The 14663-nt window shown below is 41.0% G+C and overlaps 1 protein-coding gene across 3 annotated transcripts; it reads right to left on the minus strand.

Annotated features, from left to right (window-relative positions):
- Nucleotides 1–879: 879 nt before the first annotated feature.
- On the minus strand, nucleotides 880–14411 carry arfip1 (ADP-ribosylation factor interacting protein 1 (arfaptin 1)). Of its 3 annotated transcripts, XM_084569066.1 has the most exons (10): nucleotides 14159–14411; nucleotides 12449–12780; nucleotides 8757–8858; nucleotides 7924–8032; nucleotides 7241–7342; nucleotides 5620–5732; nucleotides 5083–5304; nucleotides 4667–4824; nucleotides 4321–4495; nucleotides 880–3372 (listed from the first exon to the last, which is right to left on the minus strand). In XM_084569066.1, exons 2-10 carry the CDS (start codon nucleotides 12776–12778, stop codon nucleotides 3217–3219), a joined length of 1467 nt encoding a protein of 488 aa, XP_084425192.1. In that variant the 5' UTR covers nucleotides 12779–12780; nucleotides 14159–14411; the 3' UTR covers nucleotides 880–3216. The 3 variants fall into 3 exon arrangements, with proteins under 3 accessions (XP_084425192.1, XP_084425193.1, XP_084425194.1); XM_084569067.1 differs by lacking the exon at nucleotides 7241–7342 and having other exon boundaries at nucleotides 14159–14410; XM_084569068.1 differs by lacking the exon at nucleotides 12449–12780 and having other exon boundaries at nucleotides 881–3372; nucleotides 14159–14409.
- Nucleotides 14412–14663: the final 252 nt, after the last annotated feature.

Here is a 14663-nt window from a genome sequence, read left to right on the forward strand (position 1 = left end):
GGGACCATGAGGTCACAGATTTCTCTGCCTCAATTGTGCTTCAACGCAGAGATCAAGTTGTTCTTAGTGTGCACAGAAATCATACACAGTGCATGGCAAATAAAGTGGATTTATTTATTATTTATTATCTTTTTACCTGACCTCGCTGACACTCCCTTTTTCTTGATTTCATCTTTTATTCATTTTGTTTATCATCCTTCACTATTCAGAAATGTCCCAAAACTAAAAATCTGTTAGACCAGAACCTGATCATACTTTTGATGGTTTGATGCAGTTTGTTTTTTACTCCGCTGCTACTTCGTGGTTCCAACATTTGTCCCTTCACATCAAGCAGTGAGCAAAGGCGTAACTTTACAAAATAAAGTGGGCTCATCAGCTTTATTTATTGGAGGGGGCACAGTTCAGCCGTCTAAAGATTTCAATACACTGTCATTCTAGTGGGACAACACACAATTAGGAAACTATTTACACACGATACAGAATATTAAAAATTGTCACGCATTGGTCGCATTTTATCCTCATCCTCAGCCTGCAGTGTTTGATAAATGAAAAATTCATGGGATATTATCCACCCTAACCCTAACCCATGAATAACTTGAGCCACAGTGGTATTAACGTGGTCATAATTCAGTATTTTTACACATAATTAATTCTCAACTCTTCTGAATTGTTGCAGTTGATTCATCTTTTTATTCTTCAATAAAAAGAAAGATGAGACTTTGTGTGGCGCTCTGAAAGGCCGCATTTTACTATGTACCTACCTATAGACAAAAAAAAAAAACATGTCAGTGATTCTCTGTCCATCTTCCAAGCTTTTCCCGAGGATTAACTAGATCCTGTCAAAATGTATACCTGTGGGTGTGGTGTGGGCTCGCGGTTGTGGAAACCTAAAGAGGAACCTGAAAGCACCTGGAGTTAAGCAAACTCAAGGCGAGAGAAAAGAGTCAATAACAAATCAAGTCCTCGGGTCAGCTACAGCGATCTGAATCCACATGTAAACAGAACTGATGAGCAATAAACCACTAACGTCTACAAAACACAGGATGGGGCAGAGACGGTTACTGAAACACATTCTCCATATGATTGTGGCTCTTCACAGGGCATGTCATGGATATTGTCTGAATCTTTTTTTTTTTTCCCCTCTCCCCTTGTAGCTATTCATTTAATCTTATGTTTCCCACAAGCTGATGTCATAAACCCTGATCTAAAAAAAGAAATGTCCGGACACAGTTAGAGAAAAAGGAAGTTTTATTTTCCCAAAGAAGTCACACAACATTCAGAATCCTCTCCGCTCAACATTTGTTAATGTTTCATTAATAAGGTAGATATCCACTAGTACATACTGTAGCAGTACCAGCTGAAGGTCTTCAGGAGGAAAAAAAAAAAAAAGCCAAATGGCAGCATTGGTCATACTAACGGTAAAATATAGAGATTACAAATATATATCCATCTATTTTTCAAGGAAACAATAGATTGTTGTACAAGATTCACACTCTCAAACTAATATAATGAGCCATAAGAAAAGTACAAATCCACAAAGTGAGGACGTGACAGCTGGTCATCCATACCCGCATTCAGAAGTCCCCATTGAAAAATATACTTTTATATAACCCAATCGATTCAACCGTTAGCAGCCTGGCCGAAGGATGCACAAATTTACAAAAGACAGAATTCCTCAAGTTAACCGCGTTTTGGTTTACACCTCACGTCATCATATGGTTCTCACAAGGCTTTTGTAATTCGATACAAATGCATAAGTGTGCACGTGCGCAATGTGGATAAATATCTTTGAGAACGGCTTTTCTTCTTCTGGAGTTACTGGAGTCGGGTTCATTTGTTTGTGGCGTGCTCTAACATGTGCAGTGGTACAGGCTTCCTTCTGTACTTCCTCCAATGGTGCGTGTACTGGATGTGCGTTTGTTTTTGTTTGGTCCATTATTTTCCGTTAAGAGTCGGAAACTGAAAACTGGTAGTAACTGACAGAGTGCCTGTTTTCAAATTCAATAAGAAGATCGGATCGGACAATTTCAAGAAATCAAGGCACATTTAGTCACATAAGGCTGGTCCTTCATTTTCTCTGGAATTTAAGAGAATCAACACTTCGACCCACTCAGTCACATGCCCTGAATGTAGAGAAAGGCTTAAAATAAAAAAAAAAAAGTGGGTAATGTTAAATAAAAGTAACAATGTGTCGACAAAAACGCATCACAACGCGGAGGATTCGTTGTGAGCGGCCAACGGTAAGAGATCGCTTTTAAAAACGGGAGTGTTTCAGAGTTTAGCTACATACTTTGGTTTCGAAGCATCAGAAGAAAAGATGGACACCCCTCCCATACGTGTCTGCTCAACATGAAGTTAGAGGCAGTGTGGCGTGAAGTCAGGAATCAAGAGGAAGAAGGTAGCCCCGGCTCTGCCCAAAGGTACGCTGATCCGCCGTAAAACCACAACGATGATTTTTGTAAACTTTGGCTTTTTTTTTATTTTTAAAGTCAGATTTCTTTAAACTCTAGACAGAGTCAGGCCACTTGTTTCCACATTTTCAGTCTTTAGGCTGACTGGCTGCTGCTTGTAAGCCTTACACTGAGAGGACAGATGGAGTAGTATGGATAATCTTACTTAAATCACAATAAGAAAGTTTATTTACCATGATAATGACCCAGAAATCTGAACGCACCCACGCCCCCTTTTATCACAACAGCTATCACGTGAAATCATGAAAGAAATTTATGTTAGAAAATAAACTTCCTGATTAGACTTTCATAAAGCATTCATCCCAGACTCGGTCGGCTGATAAGACCGAACGTAAAGGAAAGTGGCAGTCGCTCTTGTTCCATAGCTGCCCTTACGACACGTCCGCTGCGTCGGGACACGACATTCATGCGCTGGAGTACAAAAGGCCATTTAGAGTTTCCACACATGTTCACTGCAGCAACTTCTGTTCAACAGGTCCGTCAAACAGTATAAAAGTGCGTTTCTAATGATTTCAAATAACTTCAGAGTTGAAAAATGATTTAACATCAAGAGTAAAAAGGAATGTGGGAGGTTTTCTTTTTCTTTTTCTTTTTTTTTTTTTAAACCCTTTTGTTAAAAGATATACAGTTCGGAAAGTTTGACAAGCAGTGACAGTAGAGTTAAAGGGGAAAAGAGGTTCCTGTAGTTTCTGTAGAATTTGACATTTCATGTCAAACTAAGACAAGAGGATTTCAGACGGAGTGTTTAGTGCTCTTCCAGCCAAGATGGATTGTCCCCACCTGGCATTTTCAACTTGATGTGGAACTGCTTGAGTGTCTGTTCCAGCTGCTGTTGGTTTCCAGCGTAGTACGCAGCTATGGCATTGTGGAACAGGATGAGCTGGTTGTGCAATACCTTCACCTGTGGGAGCAGGAAATGTGAAAAAGAGGGAGATGACCACACTGTACTGAAAGCAGATATGTTGGCAGTGATGCTATTCTCCTCATTAGTGTAAATACTATGGATATACTATGTATTTATAACATCTGTGCCAAACTTCTTTTATTTTAGTGTGACCTAAAATTAAGTAAAAGGCATCACAGAATACCACAATCATTAAACAAAACCTAGCAATGAAAAAATACCCTTTGCATACCCTTATTTATTGACTCTGGAGCTTTAGCATAAATGACAGCTTTAAGTCTTTTGTGATCGTCATGTATGGGCCTTTAGTTTCTCAACTGGTAAACAGAGCCCATTCTTCTTGGCAAAAAGGCTCCTGCTCCCTTAAGCTCTTGGGTCATGTTGCCTCAAGGTGGCTCAATGAATTTGACGTTAGAAGTCCTTAAAACCTCTGATCGCTGGACTTGGTTTTGCATTTTGGGACATTGTAAAGTGGGAAAGTCCAACTGCATCCTGATGGAGGCTGATTAATTGAAATTGGGCACTTGTTGTCATGGCTTAATGGCATCTTGACTGTGCAGCTCATTTTTCCTCAGGTTCCTTCATATTGTGCACCTTGAGACCCTACCACTTGCAGAGAAAGTTATATTTTTGCTTCTGGGTTTTTCTTTGCTTCCCAAGACACTTTTCCTGGCATTTGTGGCCCGAAATGTGTCTCAGTATCAAAAGAGCCTCTGTTTTATTTCTGAAATGCCACTACTGTATATTTTCTTACAGGTCTTTTGACTTCTTTCACAACTGTGAAAATGTATCATTGATTTGAAGATTCTACCCACAACAATGTGATAATAAATGGCTTTATCAGACCATGATCCCCAGTTATGTTTGTGTGAAGAGCAACTGTACAAATACTTCCAGGGCATAAGCAGAAGTGTAATTACAATCCAGAACCAGCGTACAGCCTACCTTGTTCTCTTCCAGGAACTTCAGCTTGACTGAGACGTCGTTTCGCATCCTCTCGTACTTCTCGCGGTGGACCTGGAACTGCTGCTGGGACACCTCAATCTTCGGCATGGTGGTGGCGTCACGTGGCCCCAGATTCAGCTCCTCCAAGTCCGTACGGTACGCATCATACTCAACCCTAGAGACGTTTAAAGACATCAGCCTCATTAGAAACAGGCTAAATGTGTGTGTGTGTATGTTAGAGCATCCAGTAACAGACACAGAGAAGAGCTGTTTGGTAGAAAGCACCCAAAAAATAAAAAAATGTTGCTGTCATATTTTGACAATGTCAGACATGTGCACACATTACCTGGCTATTTCATACTGTTTGATATTGATCATGGTGTCTTCGATTGTTTTGTCCACAAGCGTGTTCACACTAGCGATGAAGAAGTTGATGGCCCCCAGCAGGGTCTCTCCGTTTTTGGACAGGAGCTTTTGGGTCTCAGCGTTGAAGCTGAACTCCTCCTGAAGAATACGATTGATCACATGTAGAGGTGTATTAGGGTTTGCTTTCCTCCTAACTCTTCAACATGGAGTAATAAAATAAATACAAATCTTTTAACTCTTAACTGGACTTAGAAGAAGTGAAAGAGGACTTAAACTTTAACTATGACTATTATTAGCTCACGGCTCTCAAGTCAATACATTCTGCATTACATTTAGACAAACCTTTGGAGCGTATCAAATCCGACTTGACTGATTTTAGATTATTCATGCACTCACATGGAGTTCTGGCGACTTGAGGCTGAGGTCGGCGAAGGCGTCGCCCAGCTGCCTTTGCGTCTGCATAATCTGGGACAGCTGATTAGCCAGTGTCTGAGCCAGCTTGATCACATTCTGGTACTTTCTTTTGTTGTCGCGGAGCACTTCGATTTGGGCCTCCAGCTCCAGGTCTACAGTCCTCGAGCCCCGACCCAGCTTCTCCGACAGGATCTGTCTGGTACACTGGGGCAGAGGACAGCAGGCTTATTGACACACATTTCACAAGCTCAAGTCCATTTTAAAAATACAAAACAATGTCGCCCGGTTAACAAGTTAACAGAAAAAGAGCAGCGAGATTGTGACAGAGACAATCTGAGGGACAGTGAAGAGCAGAAATTAAATGTTTAAAGCAATACATGATTTCCAGTCGTCTGTTTGAGAGAAAGTTCAGTTTTCTGCCAACATAATAATTAACTGGGAGGTGATAAATAATGAGACTAAAGCCGAGAGAAAGGTAGAGGATAGATAAAAATACATCAAGGACAGAGAGGTTTTTACTTTATATGTGTTGATGCTCCATTTTCTCACGAGGTCCAGTTTCTCCATGGCTGGGTTCTTTAGGTCATCAGAAAGGACCACCGCTCCACTCTGTGGCTGTGGTTTCATCGTATCTGGATGATTGAAAGTCATTCACTTAGTGATTAAGTTATTGGGTTTACACGACAGGAGGCTGTGGTGACAAATTAACGAAGTGTAAATCAAACTATATAATGATAAAACTGAATAATAACACTGTCATGTCATCATTAAAGCTACAATACAGACCTGAGGTTAAATGTAATGCATAAATACTCAATAAACCTTTAAAATGCTGACAGTAACAGTGAGAGGTGACAAAAGGTGCTTCATTGTGTTTTGGATATAGAGGGAAAAAGGCTGAAAGATGTGGAGCTCCAAAACTGACTGCTGGACACATCGATAAAAAATACTGTTAGTAAAAGAAATCTACAACTGACATTTTCATAACCATGTAAATATTTAACAATATACCTATGAATATTAGGAAAACGACAAAGGTTAAGAGATTTCACCTGCGTCTGAAGCCAACCGTGGCTTTACTGGAGCTGTATAAGGAGACTGAGTTCATTGTTTAGTTACACAGCTCATAAACTTTACTGTATTGGTTCTCTCTCATGAGCTTGTTTTTGGGTTGCAGCTGACAGCGCCAGACATAAAAGCTTTAAAAAAATCGAACAGCAGACAGTCACAGTTAAGAGACTACCTGCTGTTGAGCATTTAGCAGAAGCCAGGACAGAGAAAGTACTGAACTTGCATTTATTAGGTAACTAAAAACACTGTCAGGAATGATTGATAATGTGTAGAATTCAACCTTGCATCCCTCCAACCCTAAAAGAGAGCATATAAGGAGAGCTTTATACTTTTAACAAACAAAAACATAGCTAACTGACACAGTAAGAAGGTAAACCGATTAAGTTTCCACCTTTCCAACATTACCTTCATCTATCATCATTGCTAAGCTGAAGTAAAAAGCTAAGTAGTGTGGTTTTAGCCATTTCAAGCTAATGCAGTGAAGCTGCAGCACTGAATGATACATGTAACATGCACTTTAGTTTTACGTAGACAGCATCAGTGAGACTTTATTTAAAAAGGTTGCTTCTGACTTTATCTGATGCTAGTTATTTAATGAAAAAATATTATGTGAACATCTTGTGCCACATTAGGATAGGACAGTTTTGGGGCTCCATATTGAGGACAAGGGTTGCAAGCAGGAAAGCCCGTTGAGATCTAATGTATAAGCAGCTTTTTATTCCAAGCCAAGCATATCATTAGGTGTCAAGAAGTGCCATCAGATCAAGAAATCTTAAAATCTACATCTCAGGAAAGGTGCTGTAAATGCCCATCAGTAGCCGCTGCAAAGCAGAAACCTATTTCAGTTAGCCCGGACTGAGGTGAAGGCAAAGTTCAGAGAGCCGACAAACAAGAAGAAGAAGAAGTGAGAACAAAGGTTTGAGTCTGACAAGAAGCGCAGCCTGTAGGAACAAGGAGCAGGTAAGAAACTGATGAAAACCAAGCACGGTACAGTAGACGGTGGTTAATTGTGTGCACAAATAGTGACGATTCAGTGTCATCCGATCCATATTCCGTCGCTTTGGGGTACCTTTCTCAGCCTGACTATCGCTGAAAGAGCGTGCCAGGCGGCTAGCAACAGCCGAGCTGGGAGCTACAGGTGCCACGGGAGACGTGGGCAGGCTTGCCGACCCTGGGAGATATTCAGAGTTATGATTCATTAATATGCCACCCTCCTGACACACACACGTGCAAGAGGGGAAATTCTCACTGATGTTCATTTCCTGTTTTTTTGGTTTCCCCCATTACGGTGGCTCTTCCCATGTTGTAGGATGAATGTGCCTCGGAACAAAAGCCTACCTCAAACCGTGTAAATTACATGGAAAATAGCCATGGCAACATTGTGGTGAATGGGCTGCAACAGCTAGTATGGGGAGATTTTTTATTTGCATGTATAACAAGCACGTGATGATGAAAAGGAAAGGAGGGATACAACCCCACAGATCAGAGCGAACTCATTAAATTCAATTGGATGTCACCCTTTACAAATTCAAATGTCTACCTTTCAAACTTAACAGAGATTAAAAAACAAACGTGGAGCACTGGGATCACATGGGCAGAGAGAAGCGCTGCTTTGTAAACAGTCAATGCTGGAAAGAAATCAGATAATCTAACAAGCTGAAGAAGGCTGAAGGAGTCTGATGAGATGCTTCACAATACTCAGAAGAGCAAGGGAATAGTACAAAAACGTTAAGAGGTGGGGAGAGTGCTCACCTTTGTACGGTCCCGATTCAATAATGCCCTCTGTTGTTGAAGCATAGTTGACGGAGGTGACATGAGACTCTGAGAGGTGTAGGGCCCCAGGGCCGCCGGGGTAAGAGTCCTATGAAAACACATGGGCACATAGATAAACAAATGTCTAACACAAATTATACTAGTAGTCCCATGGGAAATGAATCGGTTACTGCCTGAAATATATATATTTTTAATGAGATTAAACCTTTTAAAGTGCCATACACTCTCGTGGTTGCAGCTTCTTTATCGCCACAGACAGACAGTGTGACTGTGAGCTATTAGGAGCAAAGACCGAGCCATCTGGAAGCACTGCCAGCTCACAGTCAGACTGATGAGAGAGGGAGACAGAGGGCACCCCGAGGTCTCCACATAAACGACTTCACAGCAGAAGGCTATTCCTGACGGATGACGTCACCGCTTTCAATAATGAAACGTGTTGCAGAGCCTCAATTAGTCAATTTAGTTGATTAAAGGCTTTATAAGCAAACGTGCAAAATAATCGCTGGTTCCACGTTTTTTTAAAATGTGCAGGTTTGATGCTTTTCTTAAATCGGATGTGAGAGAAAAGTGAAAATATTGGATCAATAAAGTAAAAATGGCAAAATATAAAAGGTATGCATTGTTCCGGCTCGATTAATTAGCATAAAGTGCCAACTGCGCATACTTGTTTGCACTCTTAAATGCTCCTTCAGAAGATTTTTAAGGTCTATGTTGGTAAGTACACCAATTTCAGGAAGCTAGAAAATGTAACTTTTGGAAAATTTTAAGACAATTAAGGAGTTGTTCTCCAAACCCTCTCAACAAAGCCTTACCCTCTTGAATACTGTATCAGGGCTCTGATCCAGCTCTCCATTGCTGGTGACTGGGATCTCAGCAGCTGAGCTTCTATGGGACTCCTCAGCCATCGTGCTCTCCTGCGGAGGAGGAGGGTGAAATCAAACAAGTTATGATGTAAGAAAACAGGACTCAGTGCGCAACTGTTGGGACGCAACAGTTGTGCACTGCCATCTTGTGGACGCTGCAATGGTGAAAACTGCAGCCGAGGGTCAGGACTCAACACGGACCGCTCAGAGTCCAACTTGATGATAACGTTTAATGTCCCAAATATTCAAAGCAAGAGGACATACCTTGTTTTACTTCATATCTAACATACCAGCGCAATTTAATGCAATAAACCAACAATCGAATGGCCTATTTAACCTGACAATATTTCAATATCACAGGATAAGAAATAAGCATCATGACACTAGTTTAATCCAAACAGTCCGACCCCGGTAGATTTCTGCAAATTAGTCAATCCGTCCTCTCGTTGTAATTTCTTTCCTCGATGTTCCTCGACAGGGTGGAGAAGCTTAGCGAGACAGTCACTTTGGACAGTTTCAGCATCAACCAGGATGTGAAGTTCTTGTGCAACAACAACTGACGCACTTTTCAAAACTCACCCATTTTACAACATTGTTTCTATTCAATTACCAAAGACAGCTGAATGGCACATGATATTAAGGAAATGACACCAGTGACCCTTTACTAACACTGGTTTAGCAAGTATTCGACAAATGGCGTCTTATACTCACTAGCCAGTTCATTAGGTACACTAGGGAAAACAAATGCATTCTTATATAAAAGTCCTGCACTAAATATGAGCTTCATGAAGGTTGTGGTATTTAAGACTCATTCAAAGTACCTGAGGGATGTTGATTAAACTGTGTTTTTATTATGGAGGCTGTGGTTTGTAGTACTGTCCAATTCTATTGTGTTGAACCGACACGTTTCTATTATTTCGACAAGTCAGTGGGCTACACTTAATAACAGAAACACTTTTTTGTTTAATTCAATCAGGACTAACTACACCCTCCAAAATGATCATACAGTTGAATAACCACCTTCCTAACATTGCTTCAACGTAAACTTAACATTATAAAAGTCACAAAGTAGGATTTAGAGCAGGACTCGTATAGCGTACCAAATGAAGGCAAGCGAGTGCTCGACGCGCAAGTTGCTGATCTTCACAGGGATGTTTTAAACAGATAGTATCCAGTATTTTATGACCATGTCATAAAAACATCTATCCAAATATCCAGCTTAATGCTTTACAGTGATGCTTTGGTTGTCTGAGACCACATTGTGTCAGGGTTTGTCACTTCTCATTTTGTGGTTAAACTCAGAAAGTCTTATGCTCTAGGAACACAAGTGTCACAAAATCCTCCCCACATATAATTAACTATCATCTAGAAAGTCCCAATACAATCTTTATGAAAACATACATCATGATGAAGTGACATATTGGCTTGCTGAGCCGGGCTTTTGCCGCAAGTACTGGCTCACACACCAGGCCACAGGGCGGGGACAGAAGTTTTGAGGCCACATGAGTTTTGTTTGGTAAACTGGATGGCAACAGCTGCGCTAGTTTTAGTACTTTATGGCCTAATCACTGTGGACTTGATAACTGGGACACCGACCTAATCACTGAATGATTGCACATGTGAGCTTTGGGGGGCAAATGAATTGTTTTCACGATAAATAAATCTGAATGTGTATACTTGGATAAGATCCTTCACTAAAGGACCTTGACAACTGTCTAAATAATGCAAATAGCTAACAGATCACCGAGTAACAAGAGCTGGGTCTGTTCTAAACTGTGCGAGTTGTTTCACTCTAAGAGCAAAACATTCGTACGTACATACATACACGTGTGCCACTTCATTAAATAAATTGTGAATACACTACAACAACGGGCACAATTTTATGTAGAAATTATGTGAATGAATAAAAAAATTTTGTAATTTACGCAAACTTATTTTAAAAGTAGTTTGGTAAGCAGAATTCGTTTCAATTGAAAATGTAGACGATCCCAGAGATAGAAAAGGAGAAGTGTATAACAGTGTGGTTCACCTGACGGAAGTTATACTTAAAAAGCTAATATGGGTGGGAGAACTATTAACATTCTCTAATACATTGTAAACGCAGTATTTTGTCACCTGATCTGAAGCACTCAACCAGAACACAGCATGTTAAAAACTCCAAATGAGCCCTTTTAACGACTTCATGTTGCCATGTGTGAGACTTTACTTTATCGGCTGCATCATGTGACAGAGGCATAAATACTTAAGGGCCACAGGACACCCACATGAAGCACAGACATGTACTGTTCTGCTTGTCTAACCATCTACTGCAGATAAGAAAGGCTGCTGTCGTCTGACATCAGGTATAAACTGGTTGTCTGGAAAACACATATCTCTGATAACAAGCATAAATGTGGTAAATGAATACTGATTGTTGCAAACTTTCCTGACCAACACCGTCGTTGTGCCTTTATCCTTTCATCTGCAGTTGTACCGTGACTACTCGAGTTCTCAGATGTTCGGGCGCCTTTGAACCAAAGTGATCACACCCAGCATTTGCAAACATTCTGCAGCAAACGCTTGTCAATAGTGTAGATCTGCGTGGAGCACACAGAGTAGTGAAGTGGGTTTGGATTAATCAGGCATATGAACAGACAAGGTAAGTCATGTCATAGTTTGCCATTCCCTGCGGTTCAGTATCTTGGATACAAGCTGGCAGGACGTGGGAGGGATGGAGAACAACAATAAGCTCACTGTCACAATTAGCTGCGTCAGCCTTAGAGGAAAGAGTCTTGCCTCTCAAACTATGGAAGAACGTGACACAACCAGCTCAGAATGCAAAAAGGCAGGAAAATCTGGCTTACCTGATAACTGTCCATAGCAAACGTGCTACAGTTAGGATCACTGAATGAATATCAAGTCATGAAATGATGAATTATTCTGTGAAATTCTTGGGATGTGACATGCTATGCTGGCACTGATCCTGGCGACACAGAACATGAATCTACAGCCCGAGGAGTCACATTCCTCCAGCAAAAGAAACGTCGGACCGCCTGAGAATGTGCAGTCAGGAGTCCAGATCTGGTTCACTTAGCCACCCATGTGACTAGAGCATTCAAGAGCTGTATGTACACCCAACTTACAGAGACAGTGTTGAGCCAAAGAAGGCGAAAATACAGAGACGTGTGTACTTACTGTCAGAATATCCTTGCATTACAACAAAATACATGTATTTTATACAGTAACAAATAAGAGCAGATGATTCAGCAATCACTTTGAGATGAGGCAGAAGAGGAAAAAAAAAAGGATGAAGCCTTGATACACCCTAAACACATAACAGAGCAAGCCACCAAATGCGCCATCAACAGCTTTTCTAGAAAGCTCCAGCAAAGCACAATGAATTTAAACCACAACTACCAACTGTTAAAAACAGTAAAGAGGGAAAGAAAGACAATCACATGACGCTCTAACTCCAGCTCAAGTTGTTGATTATTTCAGATATAGACCCACGACTAAATTTAACCAGCTAACTGAATAATTAGGAAAGAGTCCACCACCACCACAACCACAGCAAATCAAGTTCAGAACAGTGACATGAGCAAGAGAGCACAGCGAGGAAGTGCCAGAGCAGGCTGATTGTTCAAAATGAAGGTAAACATCACCTTTGTTTCAACGCGATTATCTCCGCTTTCCTCTGGCGTTTCAACGTGGTGCGTCGTCCCGTGCTTCCCACTGTCTACACTGCCAGCCACCACATTCTCACTCTTAACGCCCTCATGCTTGCCGCCGGTTTCTGCCTTTTCGTCGTTACCATCAATATCAATCTCGTACAGCACATCAGCTCCGTCACCTCTCCCCCCACCGTTGTCTACACTGTCCTGCTCTAAGTCCTCGCTCAAACTCTCCTCTGCTTTGTCAGCCTTCTCACAATCCATCTGAGGGGTCTCGGCTGAGGTCTTCCCCGACTCGGCCTCAAGACTAAGTTCAGACATACCTGAAAACAGACAGATAGTAGAGTATGAAAAAGTCCCACAAAGCTAGCGGACAGCTTTTTTTTTTTTTTTTTTTTACTGCTATTTTTTCCATTATATAAACTTCTGAAAAATAAATTGACCCAATTCTGCAAGTTGTGACACCTCTTTACTCATTTTGGACAAAAAAAACTAAAGTGAATATAAGTTACCATGTCTAAAAGTATCGTTAACTTAATGGACGTTGACACATTTTACTGAAGGGTTTGGATTATCTCATATACACAGCTGCACAACACAAACACCCATACACAGCTGCGTAAAATATCTAAGTGCCACGAATAAATAATAATAACAAACGCATAAATAAATAAATAGTTCAGCAAAGTTACTAACTCTGTTACGATTAGGCCACAAACACACTTGGCTTGAGACGCTCTATTGACCAATACACTCGGAAAACAGGTAAAGTGAAGTGACTGAGAGGCTCAAAGAAATAAAAAATACTGATAACCTTCATGGTGTGCTTCTGCCAAACAAGAAATCACAAATCTGTTTCACAGATATGTTTAAGGCTGAGCCTACTGAGTCTACACGGAAGTTTTATCAATGTGCAACTCACTCTGAATTGCTTTTGGAGCATAAAAACAAACTTTCTATTAATTAGACCTCCAGCGTGTATCTATAGGAAATAAAGAAGACATGCAAATAACAGCAGTAGTCACTTATAATGCTGGAGCAATGGCCTCTCGAATACGGATGTAAAGGTGTCAGTCAGCTAACTGCAGGAAAAGCAAGTTGCATTTTCAGTTTAAAAGCTCTCCACGGAAAAACGAGACAATCCCGTGGTGGCAGTGTTAAATTTGTTTCTTCTGTGACAGGACATGGATGAAAATGTGGATGCTAATAAATGTAAAAGTCAAACATTACAGCTGCTGTAGCAAAAGCTCGTCTTTTTTTTTTTTTACCTGCAACACCGGAACAGGCTCTCAACATTTAGCAAGGCTAGGTAAATTACCTGTTGCAGTGTGGTGGTCACGTGACCTGCGTCCAAAAAAAAAAACCTACTTTTTATACTTGACACAATAACGCAGTTGTTTTTATAGCACGATTAATAATAATCTCACATGTTTGGATACCTAGCAGGGGGGGCAAACCTAACTGCCCTCCAGGTCAGTTAGCATAAAGCTGCTCACTAAGTTGAGTGAACGTGAACGCATCAGAGCCGTTGACGTGTAGTTAGCTAACGTAGCTAAATAGCACATCACACCGACGACTTACAAACATAAAAAACTTAAAATGAACGCATTCTGAAATGTTAAACCCGTCTTAATATTACGACAGATATGCATTTAAAAGCCACGGAGGAGTGGCGACGACCAAAACTTTAGTTAACATTACCTGTCTGCGGCTCCGGCTAACTATTTAGCTGGGAACTGTTAGCCGTTGTTGCAGTAGTTCACTAAAAATCCTTAGCGCCGTGCCTCACAGGGCGATTTCTGTAAAGGCTTTGTGCCTGCTTTTAATGCAGATGTTGCATACGTATACTACCAATTAATCATCGGTAGTCCTCGGCTCTCCACAGGCACAGGAGCCTCTCTATGTGAACCCCGGAAAGACTGACGGACTGTGCGGGGCCGCTGCTGTCATTTGAAGCGAGCCACATCATTTGCTGCATACGCTCTCCCCCTGCTGTTAAAGTGTGGTGTATGCAGTTTGTGTTCAGTCTAAAATAAAATAATTTAACTATATCAAAACCGAATAAATATATTATATATAGGCTAATGTGCCGATTAAGCCTTTGGTGGTAATGTTTGTTTCCGCTAAATACAGCTTTCTACCTGTATTTTGAGTTGACGTGAGTTGACATCACAAACTCAATTTCCCATGAGCGCCTGGGTGGGGC

Source organism: Chelon labrosus (assembly GCF_963514085.1).
Source record: "Chelon labrosus genome assembly, chromosome: 2".
In the NCBI taxonomy this organism is placed as follows: Eukaryota; Metazoa; Chordata; class Actinopteri; order Mugiliformes; family Mugilidae; genus Chelon; species Chelon labrosus.